Here is a 19,826-nt window from a genome sequence, read left to right as displayed (position 1 = left end):
AAACAGGACTGCCTTACTTCCGAGCTTATTGCAGTTATGACAATTTGAAGTTTCACAGATGTGCACTAAGTAGTAAACAAAATTTCTGCTGTTCATTCTTAAACCAAAATCATAAATTCATCCATAGGTACAGTTTGCAATTTTGCTGTAAATAGCAATTAAGACAGCTTAAGCAATACATAAAAGGCTGAGTATCATGTAACTTGCATTTGTTGCATGGTATAAATCTGTGAACAGCTACCTGTTGTCCAACAGAATGCATGCAGTGTTCCAGATGATCATATATTACCAATAATAACAATAAACCTAGCAATTTGAAATATTGATTGTAAAGGAAGGGGCAAAGGGGAAAAAATAAACAAAATTTTGACTGTCAATTTAAAATCCATTTCGTCTTGATTAAATGGAAAAGTGATCATAAGCAATTCACCGATAAATTGAAAATTAAATTGGGAACGGAAGTGCAATTTCTGAAAGCACCATCCGGGAACTCAGGTATGGGTTGTCCATCAACTTTACATTGCGCAGTTTATGATTTAGAGTCATAGAGACATACAACATGGAAACAGGCCCTTCGGCCCAACTCGTCCATGCCGACCAGGTTCCCTAAACTGAACTAGTCCTATTTGCGTTTGGCCCATATCCCTCTATACCTTTCCCATCCAAGTACCTGTCCAAATGTCTTTTAAATGTTGTAATTGTACCCGCCTCTACCACCTCCTCTGGCAGCTCATTCCATATTCACACCACTCTCTGTGTGAAAACGTTGCCCCTCAGATCGCTTTTAAATGGGGCGGCACGGTGGCACAGTGGTCAGCACTGCTGCCTCACAGCACCAGGGATCCAGGTTCAATTCCAGGCTAGGGTCACTGTATGTGTGGAGTTTGCACGTTCTCCCCGTGTCTGTGTGGGTTTCCTCCAGGGGCTCCAGTTTCCTCACACACTCCAAAGATGTGCGGGTTAGGTGGATTGGCCATGCTAAATTGACCCTAGTGTCAGGGGATTAGCAGGGTAAATATGTGGGGTTACAGGGATAGGGCTTGGGTGGGATTGTGGTCGGTGCAAATTCAATGGGCCCAATGACCTCCTTCTGCACTGTAGGGCTTCAATGGCTAAATCTTTTCCCTCTCACCATAAACCTATGCCATCTCATATTGGACTCATCTACCCTGGGGAAAAGACCTTGGCTATTCACCTTATCTATGCCCCTCATGATTTATAAACCTCTATAAGGTCACCCCTCATCCTCCTATTCTCTAGGACAAAAGGTCCAGCCTCTCCTTATAATTCAAACTTTCCAGTCCTTCCTTTAGTTGAACCACAACTCAAACACTCCATTTTTCAGTTGTGCTAGACCAATGGCAAAGACACTGTAGAAAACAAATTCCATATAATTCAGGAAGTAGCTGTATTGATTCGGCTACAATATTTGTATATTTTATGGTAAATATACAACGCATAATTTGTCGCACAATAAAGCTATGATATCATGAATAAGATGCATTTATCCGGCTTGCATTGATGCAGTAGCCAAATGAGACACAAACTGGGTTAACTTGCTTCAATCTTGACAAGTTTGGAAACAAACAGTTAACATATGTTGCACTTTAGGAATAAGAGTTTGACCAGTTTTGAATCTGTACTCACCTAAAAATGCTGTCAACATCAATTAACAGCCAAACTAATTTGATGTAGGCACATTTGGAAACACTTAAAAGACTTTAATTTGGATTCAGAACCTGAATAAAGATTCACCAATTACACAATTTGTAACTTGCCACTGTAAAGGTTCAGCATATAAACATGTATATGTCCTGGGCTGACAGTGGTAAGGAATGAAACCTTTCATGGAATAGAATCATAGAATGTTTACAGCATTCAGAAGGAGGTCATTCTGCCCATTGTGTTTGTGCTGGCTCTCTACCCACCTTTCCCCAATAGCCTGCAATTTTTTTCTCCTCAGATAATTACCTAATTCTCTTTTTAAAGCTTCAGTTGAATAAGCGCCACCACACTCTCAGGCAGTGCATTCCAGATACTAACCACTCATAGTGCATAAAAGTTTTCCTCATATCAGAGAGCCAATCAATTAAATCAGTGCGTTTTGATTCTCAACCCTCCCACCAATGCGAACAGTTTGTCTGATCTACTCTGTTCAGCCCCCTCATGATATTGGACACCTCTGTCAAATCTCCTCTCAACTTTCTCTTCTCTAAAGAGTGGCGCCCCAGCTTTGCCAATTTATCATTGTTAGTCTCTCATCCCCAGAACCATTTTCACAAGTCCTTTCTGCACCCTCTCCAACATCTTCACATCCTTTCTAAAGTGTGGTCGAAGCGAATAGTAATAGTGCCTTCTTTCAGATCAGATGTTGCACCATAGGGATCTCTCCTAGGGATTTAAAATATTCTGTGGCACTATTCAAAGAAAAGCAGGGGAGTTAGCTGAAACGAGAAAGCTGACAGGTGACCTAATAGACGTCATTAAAATTATGAAAGGTTTTAGTAGAGTACAAAGAACAAAGAAAAGTACAGCACAGGAACAGACCCTTTGGCCCACCAAGCCTGCGCCGATCATGATGCTTGCCTAAACTAGAACCGTATGCACTTACGGAGTCCGTATCCTTCCATTCCCATCCTATTCATGTATTTGTCTAGTTGCCCCTTAAATGCCGCTATCTCACCTGCTCCCACCACCTCCCCTGGCAGCGTGTTCCAGACATTCAGCACCCTCTGTGTAAAAAACTTGCCTCGCGCATCTCTTCTAAACTTTTCCCCACGCACCTTAAACCTATGTCCTCTAGTACTTGACTTTTCTACCCTAGGAAAGAGCATCTGACTAACATGTATGGGCGGAATTATCCCAAAGTGTCATACTGGGTGAGAAAACCGGTGTGATTCTGATTGCGATCTTCCCGCACTTAGTCATTTTTTGGGAGAGGGCAAGCATACTGGCCAATACCTTATCCTTTAGCTAACATCACAAAATCAAATCTTTTTTCCCATTACTGATTGTGGAAACTAGCTGTATGCAAATTGGTTGTAGTATTTTCCTATGTTGCACAAAATCAGGCAAACATAAAGATACCCTGGCATTATTTCAAACAGAACATGGAATTCTCCCATTGTGCTGGCCAGCATTTATCATCCTCAATCAACACCACAAACTGATCATTTATCTGAGGGCTGCTTGTGGAATCTGGCTGTACACATATTGGCTGCCATGTTTGTCAGCGTTGCACTAGTAACTACATTTTAAAGGTACTTCACTTGTTCTAGATTACTTTGAAGTGTTCCAAGATCATGAAAGGCACTGTATAATTGCAAGTTAATTCTTTCTTTATGTACTTACTGAAATATTTATAAAGTGCTTAACATATTGGTAGCTCCAAACAAATCATTCATTATTAAACAGCCTACAGATTATTCAATGAACATAATTGACCATGAAAAGTCAACTCATTAATGACTAAAGTATTTTGAAAGATAATTTACAGGCTAGTTCCAAAAAATAACTGCATGAATGTCCAAATAATTTAGTCATCCTCAAAAAAGGACTGAGGAAATAAAGACATTCTTGGTTGATATTTTTCAGAGTTCCACTTTTATAGGAAATGAGAATATTATTCAGAAATAAAATTCAGGCATTAAAAAGGAATAAAACGCAAAAAATGCGATTCTAGAATAATTAGACGAATGTTAATTGTGGGAAAAATGTAGTAGTCAGGAAATGGTATTGGTCAAAAATTGTACAGGGAAAAAAACTTCCAAATGCAAGTTTAAAAAAAGTTATATAAATCTGAAATACAGTTTACCTGGTATTGGAGTGCCTCAAGTCTTGCGAGTAAAAGGAACAAAGATCATGCTAGCACATTGGTATTAGCTGTTGGGAGCATAGCAGATGACAAGCTGGCCAGACATGTGGTGAATGAAATCACAGCCTCCCACAAGTTTGTCATCGGAGTCTTTGACTCATTCTTCAGTCTTCGTCAAAATATTGTCATTGAGAGGGCGAAACCTAATCGGCACAGTCAAAAATAGGCTGAAGGGATTGATTCGTTCACAATGGATTGTACCACTTCGCTAAAGATTGTGAATATGGAATGCTTAGAGACAACCTGATCAGAGATCGGATAGTCATTGGTGCTTTAGATGAGAATCTCTCTGATTTCTTACAATCTCGGCAAGATTTCAACTTAAGCAAATCTGTACATCTGGCCGGATAGGCTGAAGGGTGGAGGCAGAATAAGGTTTTTGTCAGAGAGAAGAGGGAAATTTCCCAAGAATAGCCCGATGAAGTCATTCAATTTGTGGGTTGTAAAACCAAAAAATAGCAATCAGGGAAATACCCTGAAAAGGTGACAACTGCCATTTGCCAATGTCTCCGCTGTGATGAGAACAAGACCCAGAAGTGAAGAATGCCCCACCTGAATTGCCCATTGCTATGTCTATGGAAAGTTAATTTTCTATCTCGAGATAGAGTGCAAGAGAATGAAATTGCTGCAAAGGCAAATGCTTTGTTGGAAGCAGTGATCCTGGATCTTACTACACTCTTTGACTCCATTACCAATAATCATGAAGTCTTTGTTGTCTCTTGTAAGGAGAATTACTGTTTTGTTGAAGGTAATAAAGAGGTGAATTTGTCTGCTTTTCCACTGAGCCCATTGATGACACGCTGCAGCAATTGCAAGCAGTCAGAAAACAGTTGTCCAAAGAGAATGAGATGCTGAACTTGCATCGTAAAAGTTGGTGGGGAGCTGCCTTCTCGAACTTCGCAGTCTAAGTGGTGTAAGTACGGTGCCGTGAGAGAGGGAGTTCCAGGATTTTGACCTAGCCAATGGCAATATGTTTCCAAGTCAGGATGGTGAGTGGCTTGGATGGGAACTTCCAGGTGGTGGTGTTCCCATGTATCTGCTGCCCTTGTCCTTCTAGATGGTAGCGGTCATGGTTTTAAGAGATGCTATCTAAGGAGCCCTTGGTGGGTTTCTGCAGTGCATCTTGTAGGCGGTACACACTGTCGCTACTATGACCGTAATTCTACCGCCTTGCCTGCCACAGAATCGGAGTGGACGAAGGGCGGATAATGGAAATGTCCGTTGACCTCGGATGGGAACTTCCGGTCTCGCTCGAGCGTGGCCGTAAAATCCCGTCCTATTTGTCGGTCGTGGAGGGACTGAATGTTTGTGAATGGAGTGCCAATCAAGTGGGCTGATTTGTCCTGCATGGTGTCAAGCTTCTTGAGTGTTGTTTGACCTGCACTTTCCTATTATCTTCCAAACTGTCTTTCCTTTACTACTGAGACTCTTGCAGTAAAAACACCCAATGTTGATGTTCAATAAGTAACTCTGCAAACCAGAGTACTATGCAGGAACTTCTGACGGATCGAGGCCCTGAAGTTTATTCCATTATTGATAATGGTACAATCCTACTCGTTCGGAGATCTCATTGTAGGCAGTAGAACAGCCTCAAGCTGGAGCAAATATAGAAGTGATACCATGACATATACAAAAAAGGAATTCCTACCCTCAAAGTAATGGAGAAGTCCTGCTTTCCTAGTCTCCAGCAGTTTCTCAGGATGTTCTTCGTACTTCCTTTTGTCTCCCAGATTAATTCCTGGCACAGGTGTGGAATGTTTCTATTATCTTCACAGCAGCGGTGCATGATACAGCTGCAAAGTTCTTCACAGGAGCAGAAAATATTTCATTTTATAAGCTAGTGCTCTCAACTTTCACCCAGTGTGCAACGTAGAAACAGATGTGAGGGAGAATTTCAGTTTGTCGTCTTCCTTTTGAGGAGTTGTGATCGTTCAAGTTGTGAAGGGTTTTCGGTTGCACCAGTTTTTCCTTGATTGGCTGTCCCTATCTTTACATTCAGGTTGTCATCAGTGTCAAAGCCTAAGAGCCAACTGTCATGAGAAAGCTGCTATCCAGCTGCACTCCACCAATATTTTACCTTCCAAGTAGACAATAAGGGCACACACACATCCTGCAGGTCCTACATGAGAGCCAAGGACACTGCTGGGGACTGATGCCTTTGGCAAAAGTGACTGGGGGGCAGGGAGGTAGAGATTGGGTGGACACTTAGTAGTTCATGAGGTTTGTATTTTGTGGGAAGAGCAAACTGGGTGGAAGTGTGAGGAGATGTTCAGTACAGGGTTAACTCTAATAACAGCTACTGACCATATGTGTGAAGAGCTATGTCACAATGTTATCAATCAATGAAAGATGATTGAGTAGCATCTCAGGGAGTGGGTCCAGCTATATCTTGGTCTTATTTAACCTTTGTAAATAGTTAGCATGTAAATTAATGTGTTTTGAAGAAAAGATCATTGTCTCCAGCGAGATCTCTTCCAGGGTAAGAAACCAACAGAGTTCAAGATAAAACCACATTAACAGAAATCAGAAAATAGTGTCAAATCACACATTAATACAATTTTAGCTTTATGATTTTTCAAATTCAGTCTTGGTTACATATTGGTGCTCTCAATTACTCTCAGGGAAATCCAGTTCTGTTGATACTTAATAATGTTTACAACGAGATATCAACAACTGAAATGATCATATTAAATTTATTGAAATAAATTTTATGTATAATATAAAACCTCTTTGCACTTAGAATGTTAATAAACTGCAGGAATTTGCGCTGCAGTTTTGAGTTTATATTATTTTCCCAGTATTTATCAAAGGTATTATAATTTGTCATTCTAATATGTTGTTCCTGAATAAAAATAGAAAATGGCACTTCAGCATTTCTTCCCCCCCGACCTCCCCCCATGACTTAAACACAACATAATAGATTGAGGAACAGAACATGGTGATTTCAAGCACATTACACAACTCCCTGAAGAGTACATCTGTCAAGCTTCAGTAATTACTGCTCCTTGCATTTCAGCAAGGCATACACTAATTGGCCTCAGAGAGTTTAGGATTAGGTGGATTGGTCCCAGAACACACCGTATTTCAAATGCCCATTAGCACAATGTACTGAACATGGCACTCAAAGGAGTGATCAAACCTGATTGCTGACAAATCAGAGTGATGTTCTCTCTCTTTGGTTTCACAAGATTGTGTTTCTCTTTATCCCCCTTTATGTGCACCATTTGATTTACTCAGAATTTCTGTAGTTCACAGAATCACAGAATTCTTACAATGCAGGCTGTCATTCAGCCCATCATGTCTGCATCAGATCTCCGGTTGAGCAAGTCATTCAGTGCCACCCTCCCACCTTCTCCCCTTCTTCCTTTTTAGATGACGATCTAATTTCCTTTGCATGCTACAATTGAACCTACCTCCATCTCACTCCCTCGCAATGCATACCAGACTATAACCACTCGCTCCATGAGAAAGTTTTTTTCTCATACTGCTTTTGCAAACTACTTTAAAGCTTCGATCTCTCACTCTTGATCCTTTCAAAATTAGGAACAGTTTCTCTCTATCTATTCTGTCTTGACCCCTCATGATTTTGAATATCTCTATCAAATCTCCTCTTAGCCTTCTTTTCTCGAAGGAAGCTAGTGCTAACTGCTCCAATCTATCTTTATATCCTCATCCTGGAACTATTCTTGTGAATCTCTTTTGCCCTCTCCAGTGCCTTCACTCTTCCTGATGTGCGGCACCCAGAACTGGATACAATACTCCAGCTGAGACCAAACTAGTGTGCCTTATTGAGGTTCAGCAGAACTTTCTTGTTTTTATACACCATGTTCCTATTAATAAAAGCTAGGATACTTTATGCTTAGTAACCACTCTCACTACCTGTACTGCCACCTTCAATGATTTACACATGGTTGTTTTTTAAACATTTTTTCATTTCATTTCATTCTTTTCTTAGGCTAATTCCACTTGAGAAAATTAGATGTGCTTTTTAAACAATAGCTGGAATTTTACCGCCCTGCCCGCCACGGAAATTGTAGTGGGCGAGAGGCGGACTATGGGATGGTCCATTGACCTTGGGCAGGATTTTACAGTTTCGGGATGAGCGAGGCTGTGAAGTCCCACCCAATGTTTAAATACAATTATAAGCTTCTCATAAAACTGATTTTAAAAGTCTGAAATATTTAATTAAAAAGTCTGAAATATTTAATTATTTTAAGAGATTGTGTTCTATGAAACAACATGTGATATGACATCACAATGATGAGTTACAAGTCTTGAGTTACACAGCTCATGCTACACCTCTACCCAAAAACCTCAAATGCCATCCTGGATAAGGACAAACAAGAGATGTCCTTTGCCCATAACTGAAGCAGTGGGTGTGGTCAGCATATGGTCTGCGGAGTCAATAAATGGGGTTAGGGACCGAGATTAAATCAAAGATCAGCAGTAGTGAAGAGAGTGACTATAACCAGAAAGTAGGTTGGGGTAGGGCACATGGAGTAGGACATAGAGAGTGGGGAGGAGAAGAGAAAAGCCAGCATTGACAGTGGTAAGGAAAGGGGCTGATTTGGTGTGGAGTGGGGTGGAGGAGAGGGGCTGTATAGAAAAGAGAGATTGAGATTGGTGAGGTTGTGAAGAGAGAAGCAAGGATCGTAGTTGGAGGAGACCAGCATTGGGGCGAAGTTGGAAAAAGAGAGGCCTTGATCATTAGTGAGGAGTCTGAAAGCATCTATGGGGAGGACTGGGATATGCACTCCCACAAGGAGAAAGGCACTTAACTTTTGGAGCCAACAACTCCCTCTTCTCACTGTTGGATTTAGATCACTGGCAAGCCCATCAGCAGCAGTGAATTTTACATCCGGCTCCCAATTGCACTGTGGAAGCCAGATTTAAATATGTTAATTAAATGCCTTGACTTGCCATGAGGAGACATTAGGATGTCCCAATATTGCCTCCATAATAAGGGCAGAGGCACAAGTACAAGTTGGGGGCTCGTTCCCCATATTTAATACTTAAACCTCCCTTTTCCTCAACCCTCTCCTACCTAACAGAAGGTATTCATAATGACTGTCATTTAGTGACACCTTTTCCTATATGACTCTAACTTCAAAGTGTAACATTGATGCGCATTCTATTTTGAATAACTAAGTTGTCAGTGAAAATACATCAACCTAGTCTTTCCGGAATGTGAACTTCGCTTGTGTGCATAACATACATTTTTTTGTCCTCGTTCTTTTCTGAAGACCAGTATCATGAGAGATGCTTGGCCACTCATGCTTTACAAAAAGGCAATAGGACTGAAGGAGCCTTCCACCGATGGCAACTTGCTTCTGTAAGGGAGCCATTGCTTGCTGAATCTATAGAACCTGTGCCTGAACTACCTAGCATTCCATCTTATGTACCACAAAAATTAAACTCTCAAGGATAAGACTGAAAAGATAGCACCATCAAACAGTTGGAGTCCAATTTTTGTTATTCCACTGGATACTGGAAGTACTTATTACATTTTCATTGATTAAGAGTGGCTGGTCTAACAGCAGCTATCATATACAGAGGAACAGTAGCCTTCATCCTAGCCACCATATCTGGAAGCTGGTATGCAGTGTTGTATCTTCTCTGTCCCTAAATGCCACCAAGTTATTACTCTGAACTTCTATAGAAAGGCATGCACTGATCTTAGATACTTTTCATTGACATCTACAACTAAGGAAAAGCTTCCTTGATGTTGCACAAGTGAAAGTTGTAAACTCTGGGTCACAACTATTACATTTGTGGTACATCTTTGTTGACTGGTTTCAAAGGCAGCATGCTTCTTTTCAGGCAAGACAAGGTTCTTTACTCTTGGTTCAGAGGCCCCGGACATTCTTCCATTATGAGAATGTGGTAGATTCTCACCCTTTCCTCCAGTTCTCTCATGCTCTGTAGGGTTTGGTTAGATGGCCAGGGTGTGCGCAGAATGATGTCAATGGTGCAGGTTCAATCCCCGTGCTGTGCGTGGTAGTTCATGAAGGGCTGCCTCCTTGCCTAGCCTCTTGCTTGATGCAGAGTGGTGACCCTCAATTTGTGGAACCACTTGTCTCTCCCTGTGACAGACAGTGATGCCTATGGTCCCTCGTGAAGTAGGGCTAATTATTTTACCTTACCTAGCCTCATGCTCTGTGGATCATGCAGTTCACATCCTCACCAACACCATCTAATTCCGAGCTGGTAAACTGGAATGGAAAAGAGTGCCTTCTCCATCAGTTCCAGTGGCTTGTGACATTCCAGGGAATGACTTCTTTAAATTCAGGCATCCACCATGGTACTCTGGCACTCATACACATATGTGCATGTTTTTCCTGCAACAACTATGTGAATTAGGTGAAGGCTAAAAACTCAGGACTGCCTGTCTGGTTATACAGAGACAGTTGAAATAGGAGTTGTGATGCTGTTAAAGTGGAGGAAGAGGTTTTAATGTTATGCTTCGAAAGGGAGATAATGATACAATACTGTAAAGGCCCAAGTGTCCTTCTCTTAACGGGTATAAAGGATTTTCCGAACAATGTAATTTTAGAGTGTCGATTGAATACTAGTATGATATAAGGTAGTAAACCATACTGCAAAAGAAGATAGGAAAATGACATTGTAACTAATTGCTTCAGATGGTTGCATAAGCCAAACAACCCTGATGACTAATTTTTCAAGCACAAGGAATTTAATGAACTGCTGCATAATTACAGGATTCATTCATTCATGTGTGCCCTGCCAGAAGGCAGGTCCTTGGCTTATTGTCTACTGATGCCTTACACTGAGCTGTTTTCTTGGCAGTTTTTGATAGTGGTGGATTGCCATTGCCTTCTACTCTCAGAGGCAGGGTGAGGAGCAGGTCCCAGATCTACTTCAGCCAGAAATGGGAATCATGGAGTGCAGTCAACTTTTGGTTCTTAGTAGTTAGGAGGTAGGGCACTTTCTTGCAGCATTTTTGCATTATGTTTTGTACATAATTTGTCGGGTCATGTACACAAGTTCCGGTTTGTGCTTCATGTGTACCAACACTGAATCAGAAGTTGCTTATTTAGAATCATAGAATCGTGAAATCCCTACAGTGCAGAAGGAAGCCATTTGGCCCATCAAGTCTGCACTGACTTTCTCCTGATGTGGAGATGCCGGCGTTGGACTGGGGTAAACACAGTAAGAAGTTTAACAACACCAGGTTAAAGTCCAACAGGTTTATTTGGTAGCAAAAGCCACACAAGCTTTCGAAGCTCTAAGCCCCTTCTTCAGGTGACTTTCTCCGACAGAGCAACCCACCCAGGCCCTATCCCCGTAACCCCACATATTTACTCCGCTACACATCATGGCACATGAAGGGGCAATTTAGCATGACCAATCCACCTGACCTGCACGTCTTTGGACTGAAATTGCACTGAAATTTCCATGAACAATTGAAAAAGGACAGAAATGTTCATAGTACAATAGGTAATGTTGAAAGAAAAAGGACATGCTATCAAAATATAATGGGCAATAACGTCCAAACTCCAGGACGGTGTAATTTGCAGGGGGAAGGAGGGGGGTATACTCCAAAGATACGCTGGGGATCCTTGCCTGCTGGAAATTCCCAGGTAAGATTTACATGGCAATTGCCTGAGTAGTGCAAACTTCCCTTGGGCAATTGCCCTGCACTGAGAATAATCCAAAAATGTAACTTAAATCACAAACATTGGATAGTTTCAACTAACTTACACCAATAGTTACCCAGGAAAAGTTAGAACGATTTAAATCACTTCTATCTTCTAACCATTGTACAGACCCACACCAACTTCCCCCTGGGACTCTCCCCAAACCTCCGAACACCCATGGGACTCCCTCACCTCCCCACTACCTCCCACCATGGGGACTCCCCACTCCCACGAAAACTTCCCACCCCCACAGGATTTACCACTATGGATTCTGCTTCCCCCCGTCACCCCACAACCACAGGATTCAACTCCCCTCCATGGGATTTCACCCTCTCCCATGACATTCCCAACCGATGGAACACCTGCACCCATGGGATTCCCCCCCTCCCTCATGACCATCCCACCCCCATTGGGATTCCTCTCCGAAGGACCAACTTCCTGACTTTCACGGCTCAACCCACCACGCCCCCACCCGAGGCCTGCCCACTACCCCACCCCCAGGCACAAATCCCAACCCCGAAACCCAACCCATCACACCTCCCCCAAGGCCTGCGCCACAGGCCCAAACTGACCCACCCCCCTGAGGCAGATCCCAACCCCCCGGCATCAGCTTCCAGCTGAGGCTTGGAGATGGTGCCAGGCAGCGGGGCCGGAGCCGGGAGCGCCGGCCAGCTCCGAGGTGTCTTGCCCAGGCGTGGGGTTTCAGATTACACTCACAATTCAGGACAATGTGGCCGATGCGTGGAGTGGCCGGACAATCTGACTTTCCCTCTTTCTTTCTCTCTCTCTCTCTGCCCGGCCCATCTCTCTGCTTCTCACTGAGGGAGAACTTCCCACAGTTTAATTGAGCATATCAAAAGAGAAAATGCTGGAAAATCTCAGCCGGTCTGGCAGCATCTGTAAGGAGAGAAAAGAGCTGATGCTTCGAGTCCAGATGACCCTTTGTCCGGCTTTGACAAAGGATTGCCTCCACCCCCACAAATCCTACCCACATATTTCATACGCTTACCTTCTCCCTGGCCTTTCAAGGACCTTTAACCTGCCTGGTTTATGGCAGCTGGTACTGTAAAGAAAGTGGACATAGCCTACTTACATCCAACTGAACTGCTTTTGACCCAGGGATGCGCTCCAGTGTCCATGTCATGCCGAGTCAGAAGGCCAGACCAGATAGGATTGAACAAAATTTCATACAACAAACTCAAATGGAATGGCAATCTGATTTTGATTGCCAATCCAGAAAGTTCAGGACAATTTTATATTGTAAAATATATATAAAGAAGACCCATTTTAAAGACCCCTTCTTTTGAACATTACGTTCGTATATTGCGCCTTTTCCAACTAAACAAAAGTTCAGAGAACATCCATTCCATGGTTCATTTCCCAGGACATTGCCTTGACCAATCAGGGTTGACCTGCCCAGTTTGAATTTTGAACAAAGCTGGGCAGTTTACTGTTCCATGCTGCATTCTCCATGGCAACACCTTCACCAATCAGAGTCCACTTGCCAACCAATCAGCACTCTCCTCACATGTAGTATAAATTGTTGTTCCCCATTACTGTTGTTAAATTCTTGTGAGCTATCCTGATGAGTACAAGATGGAAAGTTTGATAGCATGTCTCTTTTATCAGCAATACTCAAGTTCTGTACTACCAAATGATTATTTGTATAATGGGTTTTACTGATGACACTGGGAATTAGTGGCGATGTAGCTCATTAACTCTAGTACACATGTAATTATTCAAAAATTGGAACTGATCTTATAATAATCCCATTGTATTTAAAATTTACATTTATAGTTCCCACGTAGAAACTATTCAATCATGACTATATTGTCAAGAGTTAAACTCTGAACAAATGCTGGCAACAGAAAAAGACAAAAGGTTGCAAGCAATTTATTCAATTCGATATGAAACCATGAAATTGCACATAATGGAAACAAGCAATAAAATATTCCACCTATTCTTACAATAAACGTACTGTGTCAGTCATGGCTCAATTGATAGCACTCTCCCTCTTGAGTCACAAGGTTCTGGGTTCAAGGTCCACTCTAGGACTTGAGCACAAAAGAATCAAGGCTGACTCTCCAGTGCAGTACTGAGGGAGTGCTGCACTTTTGGAGGCGCTTGGAGAGATTTTACTGGCTCGTCCCACTGGTCAATCAGCGTGCCGAGCCAGTAAGATTGCGAAAGAGGCAAAAAAATCGGGTTCGTGCTCGGTTTCTCGGCTCTCGCAATGATACCAGCACTGTTAAACCAGAGACATCAGCCTAGTGCCTGGGAAGGACGCAAGGCTGATTTAAATATTTAAATCCTAATTTCAATATTATTCGTGAGCCCGGGATGCAATTGTCTGGGCTCACTTGTCTTAATGGCCTCGCTGGTGGAGGTCCTCACCAACAAGGATCCCGTCCAGTCCCCAGCAATGGGGATTTGATGTGAAGGCCTCGCCGGTGAGACCAGACGCCATTGAGGCCTCCCCGGGTGGTCGGGGGCAGGGGTGCAGTGCCTACTGGGCAGTGCCAGCCTGGCACCCTGGCAGTGTCCACCAGGCACTGGGCAGTGCCAGGAATGGGGTCCAAGGGGAGGTGTGGGGCCTATGGGGAGGGGCTGTGGCCAAGGGGAGGCAGCATGTGGGGAGCTGCAGACTCTGCAGTGGTGGAATCACCGGGGTGGCGATCGGAGGGTGTTGAACGGGGGTGGTGGTCAACTGGGGGGAAGTGGGGGGTGGTGAACGGGGGCAGCGATTGGCCAGAGGGGAAAATCATTGGGGGAGAGCACAATCGGTGGGGCGGGGTGCCACAATTGGTGGGGGGGCGGGCAATGTCCGGGAGAGTGACAGCGCATTTGGACCCCGGACATTCTCTCTTCCATCTTCTTCCATCGGGAAAAAGACACAAAAGTCTGAGGTCACGTACCAACCGACTCAAGAACAGCTTCTTTCCTGCTGCCATGAGACTTTTGAATGGATTTACCTCGCATTAAGTTGATCTTTCTCTGCACCCTAAGTATGACTGTAACACTAGATTCCGCACTCTCTCCTTTCCTTCTCTATGTACGGTATACTTTGTCTGTATAGCATGCAAGAAACAATACTTTCATTGTATACTAATACATGCGACAATGATAAATCAAATCAAATCAACTCAAAGATTAGACACTTGCGCAATCGCGTCCTCCTGTAGTTAGCAGCCAGCTTCCCAGCATGAATAGACTCCGTCCACTCCCGCTACTGGCGAGGATCACACTTTGCCCCTTTTTTTCTCTTTAGTGTGTTAAGATTTGAATTTTTCTCTCACCGAATAAACAGGTCTGAAACTCTCCCATGTTCACGCACATTCAGCACTTGGAATTTCTTTGGTAAGATCGCCCCCGCTGTCTTTCTGATGAGGCATTAAACCAAGCCCCTATCCACCTGCTCGGATGGACGTAAAGGGTGCCATGGCACTATATTGAAGAATGGGGGCGATATCCCTGGTGTTTTGCCAATGCTTATCCCTCAGTCAACATTACAAAAACAGATTATCTGGTCATTTTCTCATTGCTGTTTGTGAGAGTTTACTTTGTGCAAATTGGCTGCTGCATTTCCTGCATTACAGCGTCACGACACTTCCATAAGACCATAAAATTTAGGAGCCGAAGTAGGCCATTTGGCCCATCGTGTCTTCCCGCCATTCAATGAGATCATGACTGATCTAATTAGATAATGCTCAATTCTACTTTCCTGCTTTATCTCCATAGCTCTTGATTCCCTTACTGATTAAAAATCTGTCTATCTCAACCTTGAACATACTTAACGACCCAGTCTCCACAGATTCACTACCCTCTGAAAGAAGAAATTGTTTACTTTGTTGTAAGGTACTTTGATTATGTAAAGCACTATAAGTACAATTTTTTTTCTTTAAATGTTACTTGTCACAATGGACATTAATGCAACATTAGAAGTTAACTACAAAATATTCCTAGATGATTAAAGATTGAACAGTGAGACTGTACTTCTTTTTACGATTGTCTCCATAAATATATATATATTCCTCAAGGAATCTCTAGTTCCTTTTGCTAAACGGTAATTAGAAACCACATTCTTCTGAGTATACAAAGTCCTAAAACTGGTTGGCACGCTGTCACCTTTGTGCTACATCTCATATCACTCACCTTATCCTGGGTGATTCGCTTTGATGGAGCATTAATGTCAAGTTCTTCCAATGGATAGATAATCTGTCGTCGCCGGCGCACAGGGATGAGGTTATTTATTGCAGATGTCAGGGAATGAGCATGTGGACTGGTCACCTGAAATAAAAGGTTTCCAGTTACTTCCAGAAAGTAAAGTAAAGGCAATTAATCATCTTCTTCGTAGATCTGAAATAAATTGTGCAAGAAAGTTTAAGCCAAAACAACTAAAAGGTCACCTGAAGCTTAGGAATGAATGTCCCATTATTGTTGGCACTATGAGCCTAAATGTGAAGCACGTATAATGACATTACAATCTCTATGAAAATTACCGAAAAACATTTTGCAACTGGCAATGCATGAGTTTCCAAATGGGGAAAGAAAATCTCTTGCTAATTACAAATATATTAGGTCTAAAGAAAAGTCATCTTTAGTTGTGTAAATTTTATTTTGTACCAAGACAATGGGTGGATTTCTCCCAACCCGCTGGCAGGTGGCGCAAATCCCATTTGCATTCATTTGCATTTCATGAATATTTATTAAATCAGCTGCCTGCCAGTTTCCCATTAGGGCTTCTAATCTTGTACCACACCAGCGGGAAATCACGTCGGGCGTCAAACCCGATTGTTAAAGTGTGGCGAGTGAGCAGAAGGCGGTCCGCAGTTCACCAGTGACTTTGAGGTGAGTGCCATAATGTTGCACTGCTCCTGATACGCTGTCCATCAGTCTGCTGGGCCAAACTAGCTCCTGCCCTCCATCTGCATGCCAAGCTGATCTTTGTGGACAGCACCATGCTGTTGGGTGTCAGAGATGGGGGAATGAAAACCTCAACAAGGCTGCATTAAAAACTCACAAATAAGGGGGTCAAAGGTATACCACATTGTTCACTGGAAGGGGACATATGAAGATTCGAGGGGCAGTGGGTAGAGGTCCAAGAGGGGTCTGGGCACCTGACAGGTAATGGAATCGAGGAACAGACCTCTTCTTGAGGCTGCTATCCTTTTCCCTCTGGGTTGCTGACATCCTGATCTTGGGAAGACAGGTGGACTGGAGAAAATGAGATGAGTGTGCTGGACTTTTAACCCATCAGCTGAGGGCGGGCGGTCGAATCAGCTGTCAGCCCACCAGGAGAGTCGGAGAGGAACTTGTCTGTGCATAATCAATGAGGTAATGGAGCGGCACAGTGGCACAGTTGCTAGCACTGTTGTCTCACAGCTCCAGGGACCTGGGTTTGATTCCTGGCTTGGGCCACTGTCTGTGTGGAGTCTGCACGTTCTCCCCGTGTCCACGTGGGTTTCCTCCGAGTGCTCCGGTTTCCTTCCACAGTCCAAAGATGTGCAGGTTAGGTTGACTGGCCTTGCTAAATTGCCCCTAAGTGTCCCGGGATGCGCATGTTAGAGGGATTAGCAGGGCAAATATATGGGATTGTGGGGATAGAGCCTGAGTGCGATTGTGGTCAGTGCAGACTCGATGGGCCCAATGGCCTCCTTCTGCACTGTAGGGTTTCTATGATTCTATAGGCTCAAGGTGCAGATTCCTGCCAAACTGGTCGGCAGGACAAGTGTCACTGGAGTCACCTGCCACCTCATTTGGTCTCAAAATGGAAGAATTCCGCCTATTGTTTAAGGCCATTTTCAACTGTCCATATTCAGGGCCAGAATTATGGATAGAAAACAACCCAATCATAAATGTGCATTCTTCACACCTTTCAGATAACTTCAAAGAGAGATGGAAAATAAAATACATGCTTTTAAAACTAAGATATATCAACAATGGCCGGAATTTAGTGGCCATTCATGCTGGCAGGATTTTCTGGTCCCCCTGCAGTGAATGTAGATTTGACTGAGCGCCAAATGTTCCATCCTCACTTGCAGTGGCAGCAGGGCATGAACAGCTGGAAAATTCCGGCTAATATATTTATAACTGGTATACTGCACTATCTGATAAATATTATAATAGCTTTTTTTGTTTTACCTTTTCGGTTAATAACTTTGGGTAAACAGGGTAATAGAGGCATGCCTTAAAAGTAATCCGGAGTATTTCTTTCAGAAAGTGTCTGGTATGGTGATGGAAAATGGGGTTCAAAGCAAAGTGATAGAGGTGCCCATGTTCTTCACGTTGGTAATGGTTGAAGTAGATAAAGCTTTCAATGTCATAATGCGAACGGATGTATTCAATGTTCTGGAAGGAGAAAAAAACAATCACGTTGATCAGGGGAAAAGAATACCTAAGCGGGCACAAGCAGGAGCATCTTTATGTTGAACCCTCACATTTTAACGCGCGAGGGAAAAAAATGAAATTTACCTGCTGTGAAATTTGTTGCAGGCAATGCACTACCTATGCTGTGAGATACTAGCACTGATCCTGCTCTGGAGAGGGACTGGAGAAAGGGCCAAGAGCAAAGTCTCACAAAATTAACCTATGATACACTCTATGGGCCCGATTTTACTATTGCGTCACGCCCGTTTTCGGGTGCGAAAACTTGGTAAAGTCGGGCGTGAGGCGATTAGCGCGATCTGCGTCCATGTCCGCGCAGATGCCCACTTTACCAAGGCCCAAAAATGGCCGTGATCTGAAACGTGCCTGAAACGGGCGCAACGGCAATTTAAATGTATTTGCATGCATTTAAATTGAATTAATGGGCTGCCCGCCCAACTTTACCAGCATTTCCCCCTTTACCATCGCGTTCGCCCGTCCAGATTTGGCATGAAACAGACATGCTCGGCAAAGGTCTGGTTTTGGGTGCTCCAGCTTCTGAAGAGGTAAGTTCAGAGCTTCCAACGGCTCTCTGACTCATATCAGTGGTAGGGGGGAGGGAGGGAGGCAAGCCAGATCATTCTCTGGTGGGCGGGGGGGGGGCGGAGGAGGGCGGCCTGTTCGTTCTCTGGTGAGGGGGAGGGAGGAGGGTCAGGTGTATCTCTGGTGGGGGGGGGGGGAAGGGATCCTGATCATTCTCTGGTTGAGGGGTGGGGGGGGAGAGGCCCGATCATTCTCTGGGGTGGGGGGGGGGGGGGGGCAGGAGGGAGACCAGGTCGTTCTCTGGTAGGGAGGTGCAGGGGCATGGGAGGGGTCCACTGCCACTCTGCGGGCAATCGGTGGGGGGGGAAGGGGTCAGAATGTCACGATCGGTCTGGGTAGCGGGGGGGGATAGGTGGATAAGGGGCACAATTATGTTGTGGGAGCGGGGTGATATCTGTGGGGGCCAACGTTCTCTCTTTTCGCTCCCGGGTCACTTTGTCTGCTTTTTCGGCCCAGGAGCGATGTGACAGGAATGCAGTTTTTCAAAATTTATTTTTCAACACACCTGCGCAGTTCAAAGCTCCGATCAGAGCAGCAGCATTTCAGGCATGATAAGTCCCGCCCACAGCGCGATTCAGACTTGCAATTTTTTTTTCAGGCTGAGTGCATATGGGGGCGCCTGAGAGCAGTTTTCCAAGTCGGATCTGAATTGCGCCCAGATTCAGCACTTAGAATCAATATGGTAAAATCGGGCCCTATTTTTCTGTAACGATGAATTCATACATCTAAACACATATTGACATCAAATATGTACCTATTTCCCAATACCAAATGGTACACAATTGAGTTACTTAAAAGTATATAGAATGTACAACATGGATCAGGTAATTCGGTCCAATTGATATATTCAGGCATCTATGCTCCAGATCAGTTACCTTCCACCTCTCATCTCAGCCTATCAGTCTATCCTTCCGTTCCTTTCTCCCTCATATGCTTATTTAGCTTCCCCTAAATGCATCCATGCAATTTGGCTCAACCATCCTATATGGTAGTGAGTTCCACATTCGGATCACTCTCTCGGTAAATAAATTTCTCTTTGAATTCCTCTTTTGGATTTACTGGTGACTGTCTTACATTTATCGTTCCTAGTCTCCCCACAAATGGAAACATCTTCTATGCGTAGGTATTATCGTAACATTTTTTGATTTAAAAGACCACTTTTCTAGAAAAAAAGAGTCCAAACCAGTTCAGCCCTATCTTAATCATTATAAACTCTCAGTTCTGATAGTATATGTTTAAAACTTTCTTGCATCTTATTTTGAGTCACTATATCCTTTTTAGAAAAGGAGAGCAAACTGTGTAGAACTCCTCGTGTTGTCTATTCAGGT

The 19,826-nt window shown here is 43.6% G+C and overlaps 1 protein-coding gene across 1 annotated transcript in view; it reads right to left on the bottom strand.

Moving 5' to 3' along the window:
* The window catches only part of cfap61 (cilia and flagella associated protein 61), a 176,389-nt gene that overhangs the window by 88,896 nt on the left and 67,667 nt on the right, over nt 1–19,826 (bottom strand). Inside the window, exons 14-15 of the mRNA XM_078230494.1 lie at nt 17,674–17,880; nt 15,685–15,819 (exon numbers count right to left, since the gene is read on the bottom strand). Coding sequence (XP_078086620.1) covers nt 15,685–15,819; nt 17,674–17,880 — 342 coding nt within the window. The remainder of the gene's footprint in view (nt 1–15,684; nt 15,820–17,673; nt 17,881–19,826) is intronic.

The sequence above is a fragment of the Mustelus asterias genome, chromosome 15 (assembly GCF_964213995.1).
Source record: "Mustelus asterias chromosome 15, sMusAst1.hap1.1, whole genome shotgun sequence".
NCBI classification, from domain to species: domain Eukaryota; kingdom Metazoa; phylum Chordata; class Chondrichthyes; order Carcharhiniformes; family Triakidae; genus Mustelus; species Mustelus asterias.
The sequence above is the reverse complement of the archived record's forward strand: the minus strand, read 5'-3'. Positions and strand labels throughout refer to the sequence as shown.